The 17,647-nt window shown below is 51.9% G+C and overlaps 1 protein-coding gene across 4 annotated transcripts in view; it reads left to right on the top strand.

Annotated features, from left to right (window-relative positions):
- The window catches only part of ADCY2 (adenylate cyclase 2), a 391,814-nt gene that overhangs the window by 353,671 nt on the left and 20,496 nt on the right, over positions 1 to 17,647 (top strand). For 2 of the 4 annotated variants that reach the window (XM_040493706.1, XM_040493720.1), the window contains 3 exons: positions 3,461 to 3,619; positions 13,233 to 13,379; positions 15,149 to 15,256. In XM_040493706.1, coding sequence (XP_040349640.1) covers positions 3,461 to 3,619; positions 13,233 to 13,379; positions 15,149 to 15,256 — 414 coding nt within the window. Of the gene's footprint in view, positions 1 to 3,460; positions 3,620 to 13,232; positions 13,380 to 15,148; positions 15,261 to 17,647 lie in introns of those variants that run through there. The other 2 variants (XM_040493726.1, XM_040493715.1) reach the window with 2 other exon arrangements.

The following is a 17,647-nucleotide window of genomic DNA, read 5'->3' on the forward strand; positions in this document are numbered from 1 at the left end:
CAAGAATCAAATTGAATTCTCCCAACTCTTTATTGATCACTGAGATGATAAACATGCCTCTACGTAGATGTTGTCACATCCAGCGGCTGCCCCTTGACCTGTTACTCTTTGGCATAAGATGAACAATAAGAAGTGTTCAGTATTATGGCCGGGCATTAATTTAACACAATAGGGATGACTCCAGTCTTACACGCATTCAGTTCTTTTATTGTCACTACTGTGACAATAAGTACTGTCCACGCTTAGAGTCACTGCTCCCTACAGGAGTGATAGTGTGATGATCATTCTTTGACAGCTCGCACCGAGAATGTGCCAGGGTGAGCCGGGATCATTCAGTCAGCGATCTACTAAGGTCCCAAGTCTGTTGGGCTAACAAGAACTTCGAAGCCTGTGACACAGTGCTTCTACATACTCTTCTGAAAATACAAGTATGTCATAAGTCATAAACAAATGTCCAATGTTTAAAATAAGGTTTTTAAGTTTCATAAACGTGCATGGCCTCAGGGCTACTTATGCCCGGGGTGGTTTATTTAAGCAGCAGGACAGACATTTTGCCACTTATTTTCATTGTCATTTGTCCCGATGACTCCCCAGGCCCATGACCATGGTTTTTGAAACGATAGTGATGTGTTTGCTCTCTGAGCAAGTTAGCATGCTAAATATCGTTCTGGGAATCTAAGACACCTTCCTGAAACCATAGCCCGTGTCCCGGACAAGAGCTGTGCATGGTACTACTCTCTGTGCTGAAATACAGGCTGTGACAGGGATGCCAGCCTGAGCTTAAGGGCCTCTTTTGAAAACGGAAGATTCTCTGTACTTGTCCCGAGTCTAAATGACCACACGCTGCCATTGAGGGTCTGCATTCTAGGTGGGCTTGTTCAGGACATGGATCCAGACAGGTGATAGCCTGGTGGCCCGAGAGGTAGGCCGAGGTCACCGTGTGCGAGGCTTCAGATCGGAACCTGGGAGTGCGGGGAGTCACACGCTGCCCACACCCCTGTCCGTGTAGAAAGAGGTCAGCCCCTCCAGTTCCCCGGCTTGTTTTCAGAACTGCATGAGTAAGAACTGCCCTCGAGGCCGTGGTGGGTGTGAAACACAACAGTGAGGCTCCCAGAGATGGCCTGGGTGCCTCTTCCAGGCTCTCCCTGTCCCCTCTCGCCATTGCCAGAGCAGACGAAGAGCGAATCTGCCCCTCTGCGTACTGTCGAGTAGCCCCAGACGGACTCGACGAGATGGGTGAGGGTGTAGGGACGGAGGTTCAGCAGGTTTACTTGAAGTGCCACCCAGAGTCTCGGAGGCAGTGTCTTCCCCTGACCCTCCGCCGCATCCTCCACATGGCCTCCCCCTGCGTGTCTGTGTCAGATCCCCCTCTTTCTCTTAGAAGGACATAGTCACTGGGCTCACGGGCCACCCTAAATGCAGCAGGATCTCCTCCTGAGGTCCTTAAGTCAATTACACCTGCAGAGCCTATTTCCAGAGAAGGTCACAGTCATATTGCAGGTGAGGACTTGGAACTGTCTTTCTGGGGGACACCACTGGATCCATTCGACTGGCTTGGGATGGAAACATCGGTCTTCCTTTGGGGGCCTCCCCATGAGTTTCCAATGAGCTTGTCCTTCAGGAGAGGGTCCTGCAGCAGACGGCACTGGGGAGGTGGGATGCACAGACTTGGCAAAATGTCACTTTCAGGCCAGTGGAGATGGTCCCAAAGTGCTCCGATTCCTTTAGTGGGAGCCTTACCAGGTGTTTCCTGTGATGCGGTGGCATCACTCAGGCGACCTGAGCCACCTCTAGTACGGCTCACGGAAGCCCCGCCAGACCCATGCGCTGGGCTTGCTGCCTGCCCTGTGCCACTTCTCCTTGTTTCACTTTGTCCGTCTCGAGGGTGTATCCGTGTCTTCCTGATGCCACCGTCATGGACTGCTGAGTAGTCTTTGAGTTTAAAACCGGCCACACCACTGGTGTGCCCCCCAAAACCCGAATAATCTGTTGTCCAAGTCGGAGCCCTTTTCCAGCAAGGGCAGAGTATGATTTCTGTAGGTTACAGAATGTGGCAGATTGGGCGTTAATGTAAAAAATTTAATATAAACAAACATTAAAAACATACCTCTTCTGAAATCTTTTTTAAAAATGTCTCTATATGAAGTAAAAATAAATTTCACACCGGAGGAGGAGGAGGAACAACTTTTGAGCATATCGCACATGGCTTGAATCGAGTCTCGTTGATGAATGATCATGGTCTTTCAGGTTCCAAAATGTGAACTTTTTAAGTTGCCATCTGTGCGTAAGAGGCTGTGTGTGTGTGAGTGTGTGTGCACATGCGAGTGTATGTGTGTGCATGCACGTGTGCACCTGTGTGTCTGTGTGTAAGAGGCTCTGTGTGCACATACGTGTGTGTGTGCACGTGTGTGCATGTGTGAGCATGCAGGTGTATGTGTGCGCCTGTATGTGTGGACACAGGCGTGCACGCGTGTGCAGTGTGCACACGTGTGTGCGCTTGTGTGTGCACACGTGTGTATGTGTGCGCCCGTGTACTGCATCAGTATAAATAGCCAAACCAATAAAACAAACAAACTTGCAGCATTTATTTCTTCTTTGCATGTTTTCGTCAGGAAGTTAGTCTCTGTGCTGAAATACGCCTCATCCATTAGGCCCTTCTGTTACAGGAAGATTCTTTCAAGGGCTGTTCCACCATAGTAAATTCTTGACATCACAGGAGACCCAACGTGATGCCAAAATCAAAGACACCTTGGCCAGTAAACAGGCCACTCTGTTTCTACAATGTCAACTAAAACAGTTTTTAAGAAACTGTTTTAAGAAAACATTAAATTGTGCGACATCATAAAGCACAAATGCGTGTTTCTAGCAGCAGGCACCGTCTTAATTAAATGATACCAGAACGAACGTTTGGGTAAACAGAATGTCATTCTCTTAGGACAATGCAATCCCAGATGAAAAAGTACAAAATTTTCAATGAATTCCTAATTACAGAATTTGTGGTAGGGGAAAACTGATTTCTAGATAATACAGGCAAAGTGCCATGCCTGAGCACGATTATTTTTTGAATGCAAATTATCAAACAGTGCCCTCTTTCTACTAATGTATTTCCCGTTTTTTCATTTTTTCATTGTTTATGTTCTATTATGCCTCTTCTCAAAAGATAATTCAAGGCACCTTTTATTAACATAACTTGGCCAGAAGCGCCCATGTCACTTACATGCCTGTTTCCCTGTTCCTGAGGCTGGTGCTTTCCCGCACCTGCTTCTTTGCAGATCTGGGTGAGGGGTCGGGTGACAGACATCTGCGGGGAGCAGCGGGCTCCATAGGGTGGGTGGCAGTTCTGTGTGGGGGTTCTGTTTTCAGTTTTGTTTTTGTTCTTTTTATTTTCTCTTTAAAACCTCCGCTCTCTGGCAGGACGAGATGCCTATTGGTTCTTTACCTCTGTGTCCTCTTGTAACAGAATGAATATTACTGTAGGTTAGACTTCTTGTGGAAGAACAAGTTCAAAAAAGAGCGGGAGGAGATAGAAACCATGGAGAACTTGAACCGCGTGCTGCTGGAGAACGTGCTGCCTGCGCACGTGGCCGAACATTTCCTGGCCCGGAGCCTGAAGAACGAGGTGGGGCACGCTGGGGCAGCGGGCAGGGGCAGGGCGAGGAGGTCCCGGCTGGGGGGGTCTGGGGGGGCCTGGGAGCCTTCAAATGCCTCAGTGCTCCTGGTGTCCTGTTGGCCTGAATTGGTCTGTTCTTCAAAGATAACGATGGGCCAACTGGGAATAGTGAGTTCGAATCACCTCCGAACGTGTTAGCTTGAGTGTTGATTCATCATTCCTGGCTTTCCTTCCCCCATCACGTGACACTCTCAGGGTGCCATGTGAGGCCCTGGGCTTCCAAACAAGTCACAAAAGTGGCCTCTCCGTGGTGTGAAGGGCCGCCTGCCTTACCAGCACACCACAGAGACTGAATCAAGGGGCACCATTAAGGCATGCATACCGCACATCCACTGTTTCATTGCTGGAAACTTCCCTGAGTGCCTGTAAAGGGCCTTGGAATTTCAAAGATGGGAGATGGACAGAGTTTAGAAGTTGTCCATACAAGATCAGGTCACAGACCAAAGTCTGCTCTCTTGAGGATGCAAATGGGGATTTCTTGGAGCGTCTAAAGGAACGGATATTTATCTAGAATTGGAAAGACAGGAGTGTCGTTTTAGCATAGAAACGGCTTATGAAATGAGACATCGTGAAATTTCTTTCATATTCCTAACTTACGGTGAGTCAGCAGATGTGTCTACAGTGAGAAACACGTATCTGAGCTCTCACTGTGAGCAGAGGCCTGTGTTTGCCATCGCGGACACAGAGAAGGTCAACCTTGATGACACTAGAGTACAAACTATCTCAAGTGACAAGACCTGAAGCGGTATTCTCCTGTAGCACATTTTTGCGGGGAGGGGGTGTATTTTCACTTGGACCGGGCCCCCAGAGGGAGTGACTCGGAGCCCACTGCCTGGTGGTTGTCCCTGCCAGGTCTCAAAGTCCCCAACCTTCTATCATAAGAGAAGAAGTAGAAAATACCGCAGAGCAAGCTTTCAAGAGTTCACATCCCATCTCTGCCAGTTACGGCTAAGCGGCCTTCAGCACAGCACCTAAGCTCTCCAGTGCCTCAGTTTCTTCATCTGTAAAATGGGGGCAGTAACAATACTCGCATCATAAGCACAGAATGAGCACCAAATAGCACATTTAATGTTGACATTGGCTAGAAAGCACCAGGGAGGGAGTGAGGGGCTGGACATCGCCCCCTCCTCTTACTGGAAGCGTGCTGGGTGCGGCAGGCCGCCTGGGGTCCCGCCAGGAGGTCTGGTTGGCTGTGGAGCCCACCTTTCTGTTTCTTCCACTCTTCTCTGAAGTCCATACATCTTCAGCAGCCGGTCTACCCGCTGGCCACGGATAATGAAATCACTGCGTTTGTTAAGAAGGAGCATCTGCCCCCGGTAGCGACGTAAGAGCATCTTTCTGTCTGTGTGCCTGGCTGTCAGTTCGGCTCATAAATTCAGCGTGTGCCTACTGTCGCCCCTGCCCTGTGGCCACGCTGGTGCCTGGCCTGGACACAGAGATGAACGGGACAGGGGTGGCCCCATCGCCCAGAGGGGGACTGCATCCCCTTGTCTCCAAGCGCACTCGCGGCGTATCTGCGGGAGCCCAGACAGGCCGCCACTGTGAGGAGGTAGCTTCTGAAACTGGAAAGAAGGAGCTAGAAAGTAGCTGGGGGATGGATGCTGGGGTGGGCGGGGGCGGGGGCGGGGGAGTGGAGGAGTGAGAATATTCTGGCCGGGGGAGTGCCTAGTTCAAGCCCTGACAAAGCCAGTGGGATTAGCCCTGCCCCCTTGCAGACCCTTCCTGATGTCTCCCGAGGTCCTCCCGGACTTGGGGGAATCCGTGGATTCTCTCTGTTCTTCCCCGTCGGTCTGACTTATTCTAAGCGAATGCCTGAACCCAGTTCTCTCTTGGAAGATGGTAAGGAATGGCAGGATGGCTCAGGAGCAGAAACCTAGTGGGGGGTAGCGTGGGCTTGACTCTCCCGTCCACACCTAGGCTCTGTCACGTGGACTTGGCCTGCTCCGTCCCTGGGCTGAGCCCAGTCTCTCCACTCATAACAGGGAAAGAGCAGTGCCTGACTTCGCAAGCTGCCTTGAGGGGGTGGGGAGTGAGACGCCTACACGTCGCTTCCCCCGAGCGTCCCTCCAGGTGCGGGGGGCATTTGACATCCCCGGACACGGAGTCCCACGTCCACACAGGTAGGGCCCAGCCGGCAGGGAGGTGCCCGTGCCACAGCTGACGGTGACTCGTCTGCCTCCTGAGTGGCCCCCTGCTGCGTGCCACGTCGCTGAGCACAACTCTCGCGTGCTCCCAAGAGAGGGGTGACCTGTCCCTTCGCGTCTCATCAGTGCTGCCATTTTAAGAACTGGGCGCACACAGGGTCCCCTGTAGCCTTCACCACCCAGATGGGCTCCCTGGGGAAGCGCTGTTTTGGGGGGGGAGGGGACAGGGTGGCCTAGTGGGTGGGAGTCCGGGCTGTGGTGCTCCCTCTCTGCCCGGGTGGTTGGGGGGTGGGGGGCTCTTTGGCGACAATGTAGGAATCGGCACAGGTAGATGGAACCGGTCCTCTGCTTTCTTTCCTCCTTTGTCAGCTAAAGAAGGCAGGTTCCTCGTTGCGGGGGCAGGTCCCCTCCCTGGCCAGTCCATCCCCGAGTGTGCTCGGAACCTGTTGGGCCCCGAAGTAATCCCGGGCTCCCAGCGGCAGCTCGTGAGGACGGCCTGTCCCCGCCTGCAGGAGACAGCGCCTCGCCCCAGGCAGCCTGCAGGCCCGGAGGAAAAGGGACACTTGCTCCAGGTCCAGAGCCGTTCGAACTCCCGGCCGCAGCCAGGTGTCACAGCAGCCACGTTAGGGGTCTTCGGGTTTTCACTCAGGGCCCCGCGGTCCCCACGCACCATTAGATGTGTTCTCTCGCGCTGCTGATTGTGCTCAGGAGGGTAAAGCGCCGCACGCATCTGAAATCGGGGGCTTCGGACCAGGGGGACAGTCCTTGAAATGACCGCTTCATTCTGCTCCGCTGCGGGCCGCAGGCTTCTCCGTATGTAGTCAGACAACAGACAACTGCCCTGGGGGGTAGCTTTCCATAGTTCACTGCCAGTCTTTGTTTGTTGGGGTAAATACAGGGGGGCAGGGGGGGTGCAGCTCTACAGGCAGCCGCTCTAAGTCTCGCGGATTAAACAATTTCAGGGACCCCCACGGGGCCCTGCGCCATCAGGGCGGCCGGGAGAGGCAGCCCACTGGGCAGGGAGGGCTATGCTGTGCAGTTGCTGGAGATCAAAGAGGGGGTGTAGGAGATTCTGCTGGCTGTGATCCTCGTGGGGAAAATCCTGAATGCAAAACAGCTCGCGGCGCCCGGCTGAACAAGAAAGAGAATCGCTAACCGGCCGTCTAACGAGCGCCCCGCCGTGATTCTCAGTAAGGGATCGTTAGGTTTTGGGGGGGCGGGTTTCCAAAGACTCCTAACAAGGTTACTATAAGGAGACTCATTGGAGCGCATGAACTGTAGCAAACTCCTGGCCCGTCCTTCTGCTCTCCCCACCTTCTCCTGTCCCGATCTGACCCCTCTGTCCTCGACTGACTGTCCTCGGGGGACAAGCCATTCCCCAACCAGCCATGTATAATCCCGGCCTCATCGTCCCAGGCCAGCCAGGCGGATGGTGTTCAGCCTCCTGCAGCTACACAGTAATGGCATGTGTGCTGTTCAGCAGTGCGGATAACGTCAAGGACCTCAGGGGTCAGGGCCAAGGACGTGTCCCCTGCGTGAGCCCTCTCGCACCCCGAGGCTTCCTGGGGAGGAGGTTCGGCCGTTGTGAGAAATGCAGTCCCCTGGAGGGGGGGCCTCTTCTGCTGGGTCCCAGAGCATGGCTGACACTGGGGACCGAGAGAGAGCCCCGCGCCCACGAGCAAGGCCTCCCGAAGGGATCCCTGCCGCGCGGGCTCCGTGTGGCTTTCCTGGGCCCCGGGCCAGCTCTCCTCCACCTGCCGGGCCCTGCTTGGCGGCCGAGCTCACAGGTTCGGCCCCAGCCCTGGCACTTCTCAGGCCTCCATCCTCTCAGAGGCTGTTCCCAAAGGTAAGAGCAGCAACTCACGCGAAGCTTCACAGCGATGCCTGGCCGGCAGTCAGCACTCCATCTTAGTTTTCTTTTAAGCAAATATCCCAGATGTATGCAAAACTTAAGAGTCACTGCCCACTGGAACTTATTCACAGCTTCAAGGAAGTCTCCTTCCCCCCGCCCCCTGCCCCTTATGGGGCCTGAAGAGGGCAAACCTCCATGGAACCCCTTTGCCCTCAGACCAGCCGCTGCGCCTTCCCGGCTCCTCCTCCAGGGGGAGGGCTGAGCACCCACGCCATCCGAATGCAGATACCCAGGTTACCTTCAGAGCTTGGGGCGGACAGGAGCAAACCTTTCAGGCCCACCACCAACATTACCAATGCACATTTTTCTGGAACAGTCCTTGGGAACAGGACACAGGACCTAAGCCAGGACCGATGTTAACAAAGAGCCTTCCTTCACTCTTTGGTTCTCCAGGCCACCGCGTGGATGTTCAGAGGAAATGAATTTCTTTTCAGAAGCAAAGCGTGATTGAATTACAATCACATCCCCTAAAAGCTTTGACTTCAACGAAAACCTGGGTGTGGGCAGAGCCCTTATGGGTGCCTCAGGTGCCTCTTCCTTCCCTCAGGGCATTCGCTTTGCTTAGAACTTCTGCAGTTTTCTCCCTCAGCTGCCGAGGGTTCTTGGCCAGACGCAGGCGACAGGCCATCCGAGTTCAGGGAGAGAGCCCTGCGCTCCTGGGCCGGAGCCCTTGAAACTGCCCTATTGTAGCGGGAGCTTTCGAGATGCCTCTTGAGCAGACATCAAAGCCAGCTTTCATCGCTTGTTGAAAAGGCTACATTTTGTCACTGCAGTCTACCCTCTGCCGAGTCGCCAGGTGGCGAGAATGGCGTGTGATTCTGAGCCAGGCGGCCGTGTTGCTGACGAACTGAGGCTCGATCAAAACAGGACACAGGTGTCGCTGTGGGTGTGCGGGCATTCACCAGGTGGGCGCACTGTACCCGCCTTCCCAGCCGTGAGCCCCACCGCCTCCAGACAGACCCTCTGCCCTGATCCCCGTAGCCAGGCTGGCATGCCCCCAGCACCTCCAGAGATGCTTTCGTGCTTTCGAATTACGCCAGTCCCCTGAGTAAATGAAGAATCCGATGACCGCTGGGAAGAGGATGCTAAATGGTGAGCACACAGTCCGTTGGGGGGAAATGTGGGAGGTGGGAAGGCCCTCCTTTGCTGCAGAATGGACCCGTAGGAGAGAGCACGGATGTGGAAGTTTGGAAACTGAGTGCAAATGGCAGTTCTGAGCATTTTCCAGGGCATGCCAAGCGGACCTAAAGTGAATTTCGGCCTTTGACACAGACAGGAGCTCCCATGTTCCACAGGGGGCGCTAACTGCTTGCTTTACAAGTGCTCTGCTGGAAACCTGATTGCTTGATTCTCCCCCCTTCCCTCGCAGGGGGCGTAGGAATGGGCAGGGGACTGGGGGCTGGAAGAGGGGTGCTGGACAGGACGTAGCGAGACGTAAGCCCCCCGGGGATCTTCCCTTCACCTCCAGCCTTGTGAATGGGTCAGAACCTACTCAGCCTGACATGTGTGCCCTGTGCTTGTGTCGCTGAGTGGTCCCGGGGAAACACCTGCCTCTGGGGGACATGGGTGACAGGCGGGTCCCTGATAAGTGGAAAATGCAGACGGAAGGGGCTGGTGGAAGTGTCTGAGCCAAGAGAGTTGGGGCTGCGGGTGGGCAATGTCATGGGACTGTAGGGGCTTGGGAGAGCAGAGGTTGATGAACGTTGTTTGGGGACCGAGCGAGAGAAAGGCAGTTGGCATGGGGTCGTTGACGATGGCCGTTGTACAAAGCCACCTGGAGGGGTGGACAAGCCCCAGCAGAGAAGCTACAACAATATCCCTAGAGCCCGGGGCAGAGATGGTCACAAGCAGAAGGGAGCGTATCATGCACAGCAAGGGAACCTCAGGCAGGGTGTCCAGGGATGCAAGAAGCGACAGGGAGTCTTCCAGCCACCGATGGCAATGACCACCCGGTGTGAGTGCCCAGGGAGCATGACGCAGTCAGTGGAGCGCCGTCCTCCTCCATCACACACTTCTGTCCCTGTCCTGCACCCCTGGAGGTTTGGAAAGCCTGGCTGAGGGAGTTGGGGAGGGTGGAAGTATAAGTGTGAGTAGAGAGTGTGGAAGCCAGGCGTGCCCTCTCCCCCACGCTGCAGACCCCTCCCTGTGGGCCCATGCTGGGAAAGGGGAAGAGCCCCACGTCCAGCTAGGTCCTGAGCTTTGACCGCTTGTTGAGCCAGGCGCGTTAATTATCGACAGGAGGACCCGAGAATGACAGGAAGAGTCATGGGGTTGTCCCAAGTCTTCATCCACGGGCAGATTGGAGAGGAGAGGTTGGAGAGGAGCTGGTCTCACTCAGCAAACTAAAAGGGACAGCGGGCACAGAGATGCGGTGGCTTTCTGATTGTGTTTTCGTTACTTGAGCTTCTTTGGCAGAGTGGTGACGTGTGAACAGGCATTGAAAGGACACGTGAGCTCATTTCCAACTCCAAAGCGCAGTGATCCCTTCGGGCAACAGTGTGCCCAACAAGAGTCATCCACTCTAGACCTTGAACTCCAGACTCTCCTGGGAGTCTGCCCACGTGCCCTACCCCCATACCCAGATCCTCTGGAAATAATGAGCTAAGGTCAGACCACCAGCCAGTCGGCTTGTGGTCCACTCTGGCCCCAAGACCAACCCAAAGACCTGAGTTTGGGGTATGGTTCTAAGCCTTGCACGTTTCCCTGGCTCCAGAGAATTTATGAAGCTTCCCATTGGTGAAGTTTCCCTGTTTCTCAGGAGTAGCCCTCGAGGCTGAATCAGGGACTGGGCGGGGGGGCAGAGGTCCACACTCATCCTTGGTGTTTCAACGAAGGTCCCAGGAAACTGATCTAGAGAGAGAGTGGGTGAGCAGTTTGCAGCCCAAGCCCCCAGCAGCACTCCCCACCTGCAGAGTGCCTGACCAGGGTTTCAGAGATTAGTCCTGGCCCCTAGGCCCGCTGGGAGCCCTGGTGCATCATCCGGCTCCCCCAACCTTCTACTTTGTCATTCAGCCTGTGACTCCTAACCAAGGCTGCCTTGCAGAATAACCCATGGCCCTTTTCAAAAATGATGCGCAGGCTTGGAGCTCACCCCAGGGCCGGAAAACCCACCGGTGACTGTCCCATGCATTCCTGTTTGTGGACAGTGGAATGAGATAACACATCAGACCCCTTCCAATACATAGACCTGATTTCATTGGACCCCAACACAGTGCAGTTCAAATGGACCCTCATCCGAACTGCGAGTCGGTCCAGTCTGGCAATTTCATCGTCTCCCACTCCTGTACACCCTTAAGGACCCCCACAGAAAGGAGAGAGGTAAAGCGACATGACCTGCACATGGGGCGAGGCCCCCACCGCCCCTGCATCTGGACAGCACGGCCTGCGGTCATCAGGAGATCCAGGTTCAAGGGTAAAGTGTAGCACCTGTAAGAGGGAACTCTGCATCAGACTTGGTAACTGTGACCTTGGGCAAGTACTGTAACTGCCCTCTGCCTCGGTCTCCGCATCCGTACGTTGAAGTAAGAGTGCCGGCCTCATAGGATCGTCGTCGGGGGCAAGTTACTTCCTGTGGAGTGTTGACAGCTGCCCCCGTCAGTCAGCAGGCACTGAGTCAGTGCTGACCGCTCCCGAGCTTATTTTTATCATCGTGCCCCAGACGGTCACTCTGGCCAGTATCCACAGACAGTGGGGACGTGCAAGGTGCAGAAAACATTTCCTTGTCTTGCCAGATACGCTCCTTTTCCTTAAGAACAGGGAAGTCAGTGGGCCACCACGTGGGTGGCTCAGTCGGTTGAGCGTCCAACTCTTGATTTTAGCTCAAGTCATGATCTCACGGTTCCTGAGTTCAAGCCCTGCACTGGGCTCTGTGCTGACAGCTTGGGACTCTCTCTCTCTCTCTCTCTCTCTCTCTCTCTCTCTGCCCCTACCCCCCTCTCAAAAATAAATGCATAAACTTAAAAAAAAAAAAAAAGAATAGGGAAGTCTATGAAGTTCATACTTCTCTTAAAAAACTGGCATCGTTAACTAGCAGGGGCTTCTAGGGGGTTGTCTCCCGGTAAACCCTGACTCCCCGGCTTAGCATTGCCAGGCCCCGCAACTTGACAGTCATCTGTGTCGCAGGTTGTCTTCCCAGGATATGAATGTTCACAGCAGCAGCTTCTCGGACAAAGAACAGGTCTGCGCGGTGAGCCAGCGCAACCATGTTGAGAGCAGAGTGGAAAAGAAAACCCTTGGTTCTGTCGTTCGCGTGTTTTATAGAGATTGTGAGGTCGTAGCAGAAGGCATTACGGGTGGCTGGCCCTGAGAACAGGAAGCTGACTTGAGGCTAGCTTTTCCAGGAAGTGGTTGTGACCGTCCATGGGCCGCCATTGGCCTGCTGTGTTTGTGAGGAGACCTCAGTGGGGAAGAACGGCTCCTTGGAGAGGCCACCAAACCTGGGAGTTACGGTGCTGCCGAAGTGCGCTCTCCCAGTGGGGGGAATTCGTCTGGTGCCTCAGAGAGCAGAGCTCACTACAACGTTCATGCAGAGTGGATTGCCTCACCCTGCCAGGCGCACAGGAAGCACCAGTGACTTGCGTTCTTCCATCCACGTTGAGGGCGGCCATCTTGTTTGACAGAACTCTCCTCATATTTCCCGGCGGAGGGAGCGTTTCCCTGCGCCCACCGTGGCGCCTGGCCTTCCTGCCCACGTCATGCCACCTGAGGGCCCTGATGAGCCAGCGCCAGTGGGGGGACAGGTCCTCACACCCAGGACCAGCCTCTCTGCCCACATAACAACCCTTCCTTTCTCAAACCTTCACTGAACTTCAAAGTTTCACTGTGTGTTGAAAAAAACTATGGAAACGCCTTAAAGTTGTACTTAGAAGCCATTGTAATTTTATTCATGTCTATGGATGCACAAGTATGAGCCTCTTTGTATTTAACAGCAAAAGCCTATCTTGAATAAACATAGAGTTGGCGTTTGATTCGATGTGGATAAGTAACCCAGGGAGTGTGGTCGGTTCTTTCTGGGGTAATTAAGAGGTAACTTGAGGAGCTCCTCTCAGGAGACACTAAAGAAAAACAGGCATAAAGACCTCAGTACAAAGGATGTAGCCATGACAATGTAGTCCTTGTAGGCATTTTAGTATAGTAGTTTGGGAGATTGTTTTGTTGGCCTTCAGTGGCTTACAGGACATTTCTTTCTGAAGCCAGAAGTCTGTGATCTCTTGTAATCGTCGAAGGCAGCGATCTCAGAGAAGTTTTGCCAGAAGGACACCTCCTACTGGCTGCTAGTGGCAGTGGAAACACTGTGTTGAGGGCTCAGCCTGCATCCTGCTCCTTAGAAGCCCTCACCTGCCGTCATGGCCAGCGTCCGGAATGGGCCAGGGGCTGGTTTGGGGGCACATGCAGGGGGGCACCGGGTGATTTCTTCACCAATCCCCACATAAAGAAACACTTGTCTTAAGAGCATGTTTGTTTACAAGGTTTCCTAGTGCTCAGCTCTCGCTTTCCTCCCGGGCAGGAGTTGTACCACCAGTCCTACGACTGTGTCTGTGTCATGTTTGCTTCCATTCCGGATTTCAAGGAATTCTACACAGAATCGGATGTGAACAAGGAGGGCTTGGAATGCCTTCGGCTCCTGAACGAGATCATCGCCGACTTTGATGATGTAGGTACCCGAGAGTTACCCTTGACAGGCCAGGGTGGCCCCCGTCCCACACTTCCGCATTCTGGTGGCCATCCCATCTGAAGTTAGTCCGATCCCGTGGCGTGTCTTAATGCACGTCTCCTGGTGTAATTATTGGTGGCTGGATGAAAATTAAAGCCTTTTGCTCTGTTATGGTCCTTGACTAATTTTGAAGAAATGATATATTTTATTTGTGAGGTAGTGTGTTCCCTAGGAACCAGTACCAAAATCGGTATCAATAAAATGTCTTTCCAGTTTGCTGGCGGATTTTCTCAAAAGGCTTGAACTCCAAGGAAAATACTTGCTTATCGTTGATACAAAAAGAAATAATGAATGTATTTATCATAGTAGGATGACTGGCGTGTCTCTCTCGGCATACTCCAAGGTCAGATATCAACTTGAACTGTGCAGGGATGATACGCTCTGTTATTGAAAAAGCAATATGGATGAGGGATAATATATTTGAGAAGGGACACAGTATATGTTTCGTAATTTGAAATACGTATCATTTTTCAATTTTCAATATTCTGCCTACATGGAGAATAACGTGTTTTGTTTGCTGATAAGAACAAACACACCAGTGGTTTTAAGGATGTTGCTGCTACATCGTTCTTATAAGTATCAAGCAAAATATAGCAAAATTGACATCCATGAACAGAGGTTCATCGGGATTCATGGAACTTGGAAATACCGTGACGAAATTATTTACGTAACGTGATGTTTGCAGGCCAAGCTTCTAAATGTCGTGTGTGACCTGTGCATTTCTCTGGTATCACCATTGTCAGCATGAGATTGACTCAAGACTTATGGCGAAGTAATGACAACTAGTGCCTCCCATGGTTATGACAGGTTCCTGGTGAGAAACAGTGGCCTATTGGCTACAGCTGCCCCTCAGTGAAATAAATGCTCGCCAGTACGGGTGGGTGAGTGGCAGGGCTATTTTGGGTTGGATTGGCTCATGGATATGAGGTACAGGCATTTGCTAATCTGCCTCAGACCCTCTGACATGGAATCTTGAAAGAATCCCTTCTGAAAGCAGGAGTGCTGACAAAAGGTCAGGAAGATGTCCCCAGCCTTCAGTTGGTGCCTTTGGCCTCATGAGCAGATAAAGAACCTCCCAGAGTCTCCTTCCCTTCCTCTCTCACCCCTTCGCTCTCTTTCCTATAGCCTCTGCTCTTATTTTTACATTTTCTCCATCCCAACCCAAGTCCTAATGTACTTGGCCGGGGAAGAGGCAGTGGGAGCTGGTAACGGGTACCAGAAACCGGGACAAGAAGTGTTAGGGTCAGAGCTGATGGGGAGAGCCATCCTAGATAATTATTCCCTTTACATCTAGAGCTCAGAGGCAAAAGCCAATTCTCGGCACCATAAGTGGTCATAAATCACCCTCACCATGCAGGGAAGACCTCCCTCACTGAATCATACTTTTGTGTTTGGCCTTTTAAACACAGAGATGGGAAATTTATTTGAGACTGTTATCGCTTGCATCATAATTTATCCCGGTTCCTTCCCTAGCAGATTAAAAGGTAATTCATGCTAATTGGAAGCATATCATTATGCTGCAATTCCTTCCAAGGACAACGCTCTTCGTGGAGTGTATAAAGCGTTCTTTCTCAGCAAAGCCCGAGGTCGCAATGTGAATAAGCAGCAGTTGGAATCGTTCATATTCCTATCGCCGTGAACTAGAACTGGAGAATGTCTTTAGACACTGCACCCAACCGAGTAACTGAACAGTTGTCATTGCTTCACAGCTGCTGTCCAAGCCGAAATTCAGTGGAGTTGAAAAGATTAAGACCATCGGCAGCACGTATATGGCCGCGACCGGTCTGAGCGCTGTGCCCAGCCAGGAGCATACCCAGGTACGGATGTGTCTGGTACGCAGCATATTGAGCCTTGGTTCCACCCACGGATCATCCCTGGAGCCAGAGCGGCCACACGCTAACTCATAAACTGTACTGTGTGTACAACCTAAGCCTCCATGATTAAGATGCTGTGAAAAAAGATGAGAAATCCAGAGGCTTCTGAGGGTCCGGTCACAGAACCCCTTTCTCCGGTCAACAGGGATAGGGAAAAAAAAAAAAAAAACAAAAAAAGACCTGGTCGCTGCTTGAGTCCAGATAAATCTACAAGAAAGTAGATTGGAGTGGTTTATTTTAAGATGGCTTATTAAAAGATGGCTCCTGGTCTTTTGATTAAAAACAGTGTGGCCAAGGGGCACCCGGGTAGCTCACTTGGTCTAGTGTCCAATTCTTGGTTTCAGTTCAGGTCATGATCTCACTGTTAGTGAGTTCAAGCCCCGCATGGGGCTCTGTGCTGATAGCTCAGAGCCTGGAGCCTGCCTGAGATTCTCTCTCTCTCTCTCTCTCTCTCTCTCTCTCTCTCTCTGTCTCTCTCTGTCTCTCTCTGTCCCTCCTCTGCTCTGGCTCTCAAAATAAATAAATATTTAAAAAAATTTTAAATAAGTAAAATAAATAAAAACAATGTGGTCAGGGCACCTGGGTGGCTCAGTCGGTTGAGCATCTGACTTCAGCTCAGGTCATGATCTCATGGTTCATGGGTTCGAGCCCCGCGTCAGGCTCTGTGCTGACAGCTCGGAGCCTGGAGGCTGCTTCAGATTCTGTGCCCCCCTCTCTCTCTCTGCCCCTCCCCCACTCACACTCCGTTTCTGTCTCTTAAAAATTAGCATTAAAAAAAATAAGTAAAAAATTGTAAAACGTGACCAAGGGGCACCTGGGTGACTCAGGTGGTCAAGTGTCTGACTTTTGGTTTCTGCTCAGGTCATGATCTCAGAGTTTGTGAGATCAGCCCCACATCAGGCTCTGCGCTGACAGCGTGGAGCCTGCTTGGGATTCCGTCTCCCTGTCTCTCTGCCCCTCCCCCACTTGTGCTCTCCCTCAAAATAAATACACAGTAAAAAAAAAAAAAAAAAGAACCAATGCGGTTAAAAACCAAGCTGACCACTTAGAAATTTGGTTGAAAAGGTGGCTTGGGCAAAATTGAGTTATCTTCAATTAACTGTAGTTTTGAGAGGGTTTTCTGTTATGTTGTGTTTTGTTTCTGTGTGTATGTATGTGTCTGTGGATGTGTAGATATGCTTGTGTAGACTGTGGTCCAATAAACAAGACCCCCTCCTTCCTTTTAGGACAGCGGGCTCCCTGATGGCACCGGCACAGATTTGCTGTGAGGCAGGGCTGGGTGCATCTGAGGAACAGAACTTACCAGAGCACAGCTTGCTGTAGGCAGGCCGACTCCCCCCCGAGAAAGGAAGGGCTGAGCCTGGAGCCGCTTCGCCCTCTCCCGCGCCTCCCACAGACCGGATGGAGTGCGAGAGGGACAGAGGGACAGCGGCATGCTAAGCAGAGCTCCTGCTCTTTTCCTCAGTATTCATGGGCCGAGACTAGAAGGCGAACCATCTGACTCAAAGTTAACGCTAGCGGTTTTCCAGGGGAATGGGTAACACGTATCCCATTTCTCTTCTCCTTGGGTTTTTGCTCCCAGGTTATTATTTCGCAATGGGTGGGCATTACCTGAGTAATAAGGAAAAGTAAAATGGCAGCAGAAGAAACTTCAGAAGAATCTTATCTTGGGTTCTGAGCAGTATCCTTCCAAGCCATCTTGGTGCCAAAGGCAAAAGGAAGAACGCGTCGCCCTGTATAAATGGTAGCGTATATTTCTAGTGGTTGGATTTTTACTGACAGAATATTAAAGTGCTGACAAAACTATTGGGAAATTGGAGTATATAGGCATGGAAATGTATAACACTATTTTAATACCAATTAGTACCTTAATTATACCAACAACAGAACTAATGATAATTTTATCTTCCTGGCTTTATGGAAACAAACTTATACCTTTCGAACACCTTTAGTGTCGTGGGAAAAGTTAACCATTAAAAAAAAATAACATGAAATCTTGTATATATAGCCCTTTTGCCTCAGCCTCTAAGGCGTTCAGCAAGGCGCTGTCGGAACTTAGCTGTCTCAGTCAGCGAGGGGGCCACCATAACAGAACACCACAGGTTCAGTGGCTCAGAGAGCAGACATTTATTTTCCCACAGTTCTGGAAGCTGGATGTCCCAGATCAAGTTTCTGCAGGATACATCTCTTCCTGCTTGTAGATGGCCCCCTTCATACTGTGCCCTCACATGGTAGGAAGGAAGGAAGGAAGGAAGGAAGGAAGGAAGGGAGAAAGAAAGAAAGAAAGAAAGAAAGAAAGAAAGAAAGAAAGAAAGAAAGAAAGAAAGAAAGAAA

This window comes from Herpailurus yagouaroundi, unplaced genomic scaffold (assembly GCF_014898765.1).
Source record: "Herpailurus yagouaroundi ecotype Mexico unplaced genomic scaffold, PumYag 29, whole genome shotgun sequence".
Classification (NCBI taxonomy): domain Eukaryota; kingdom Metazoa; phylum Chordata; class Mammalia; order Carnivora; family Felidae; genus Herpailurus; species Herpailurus yagouaroundi.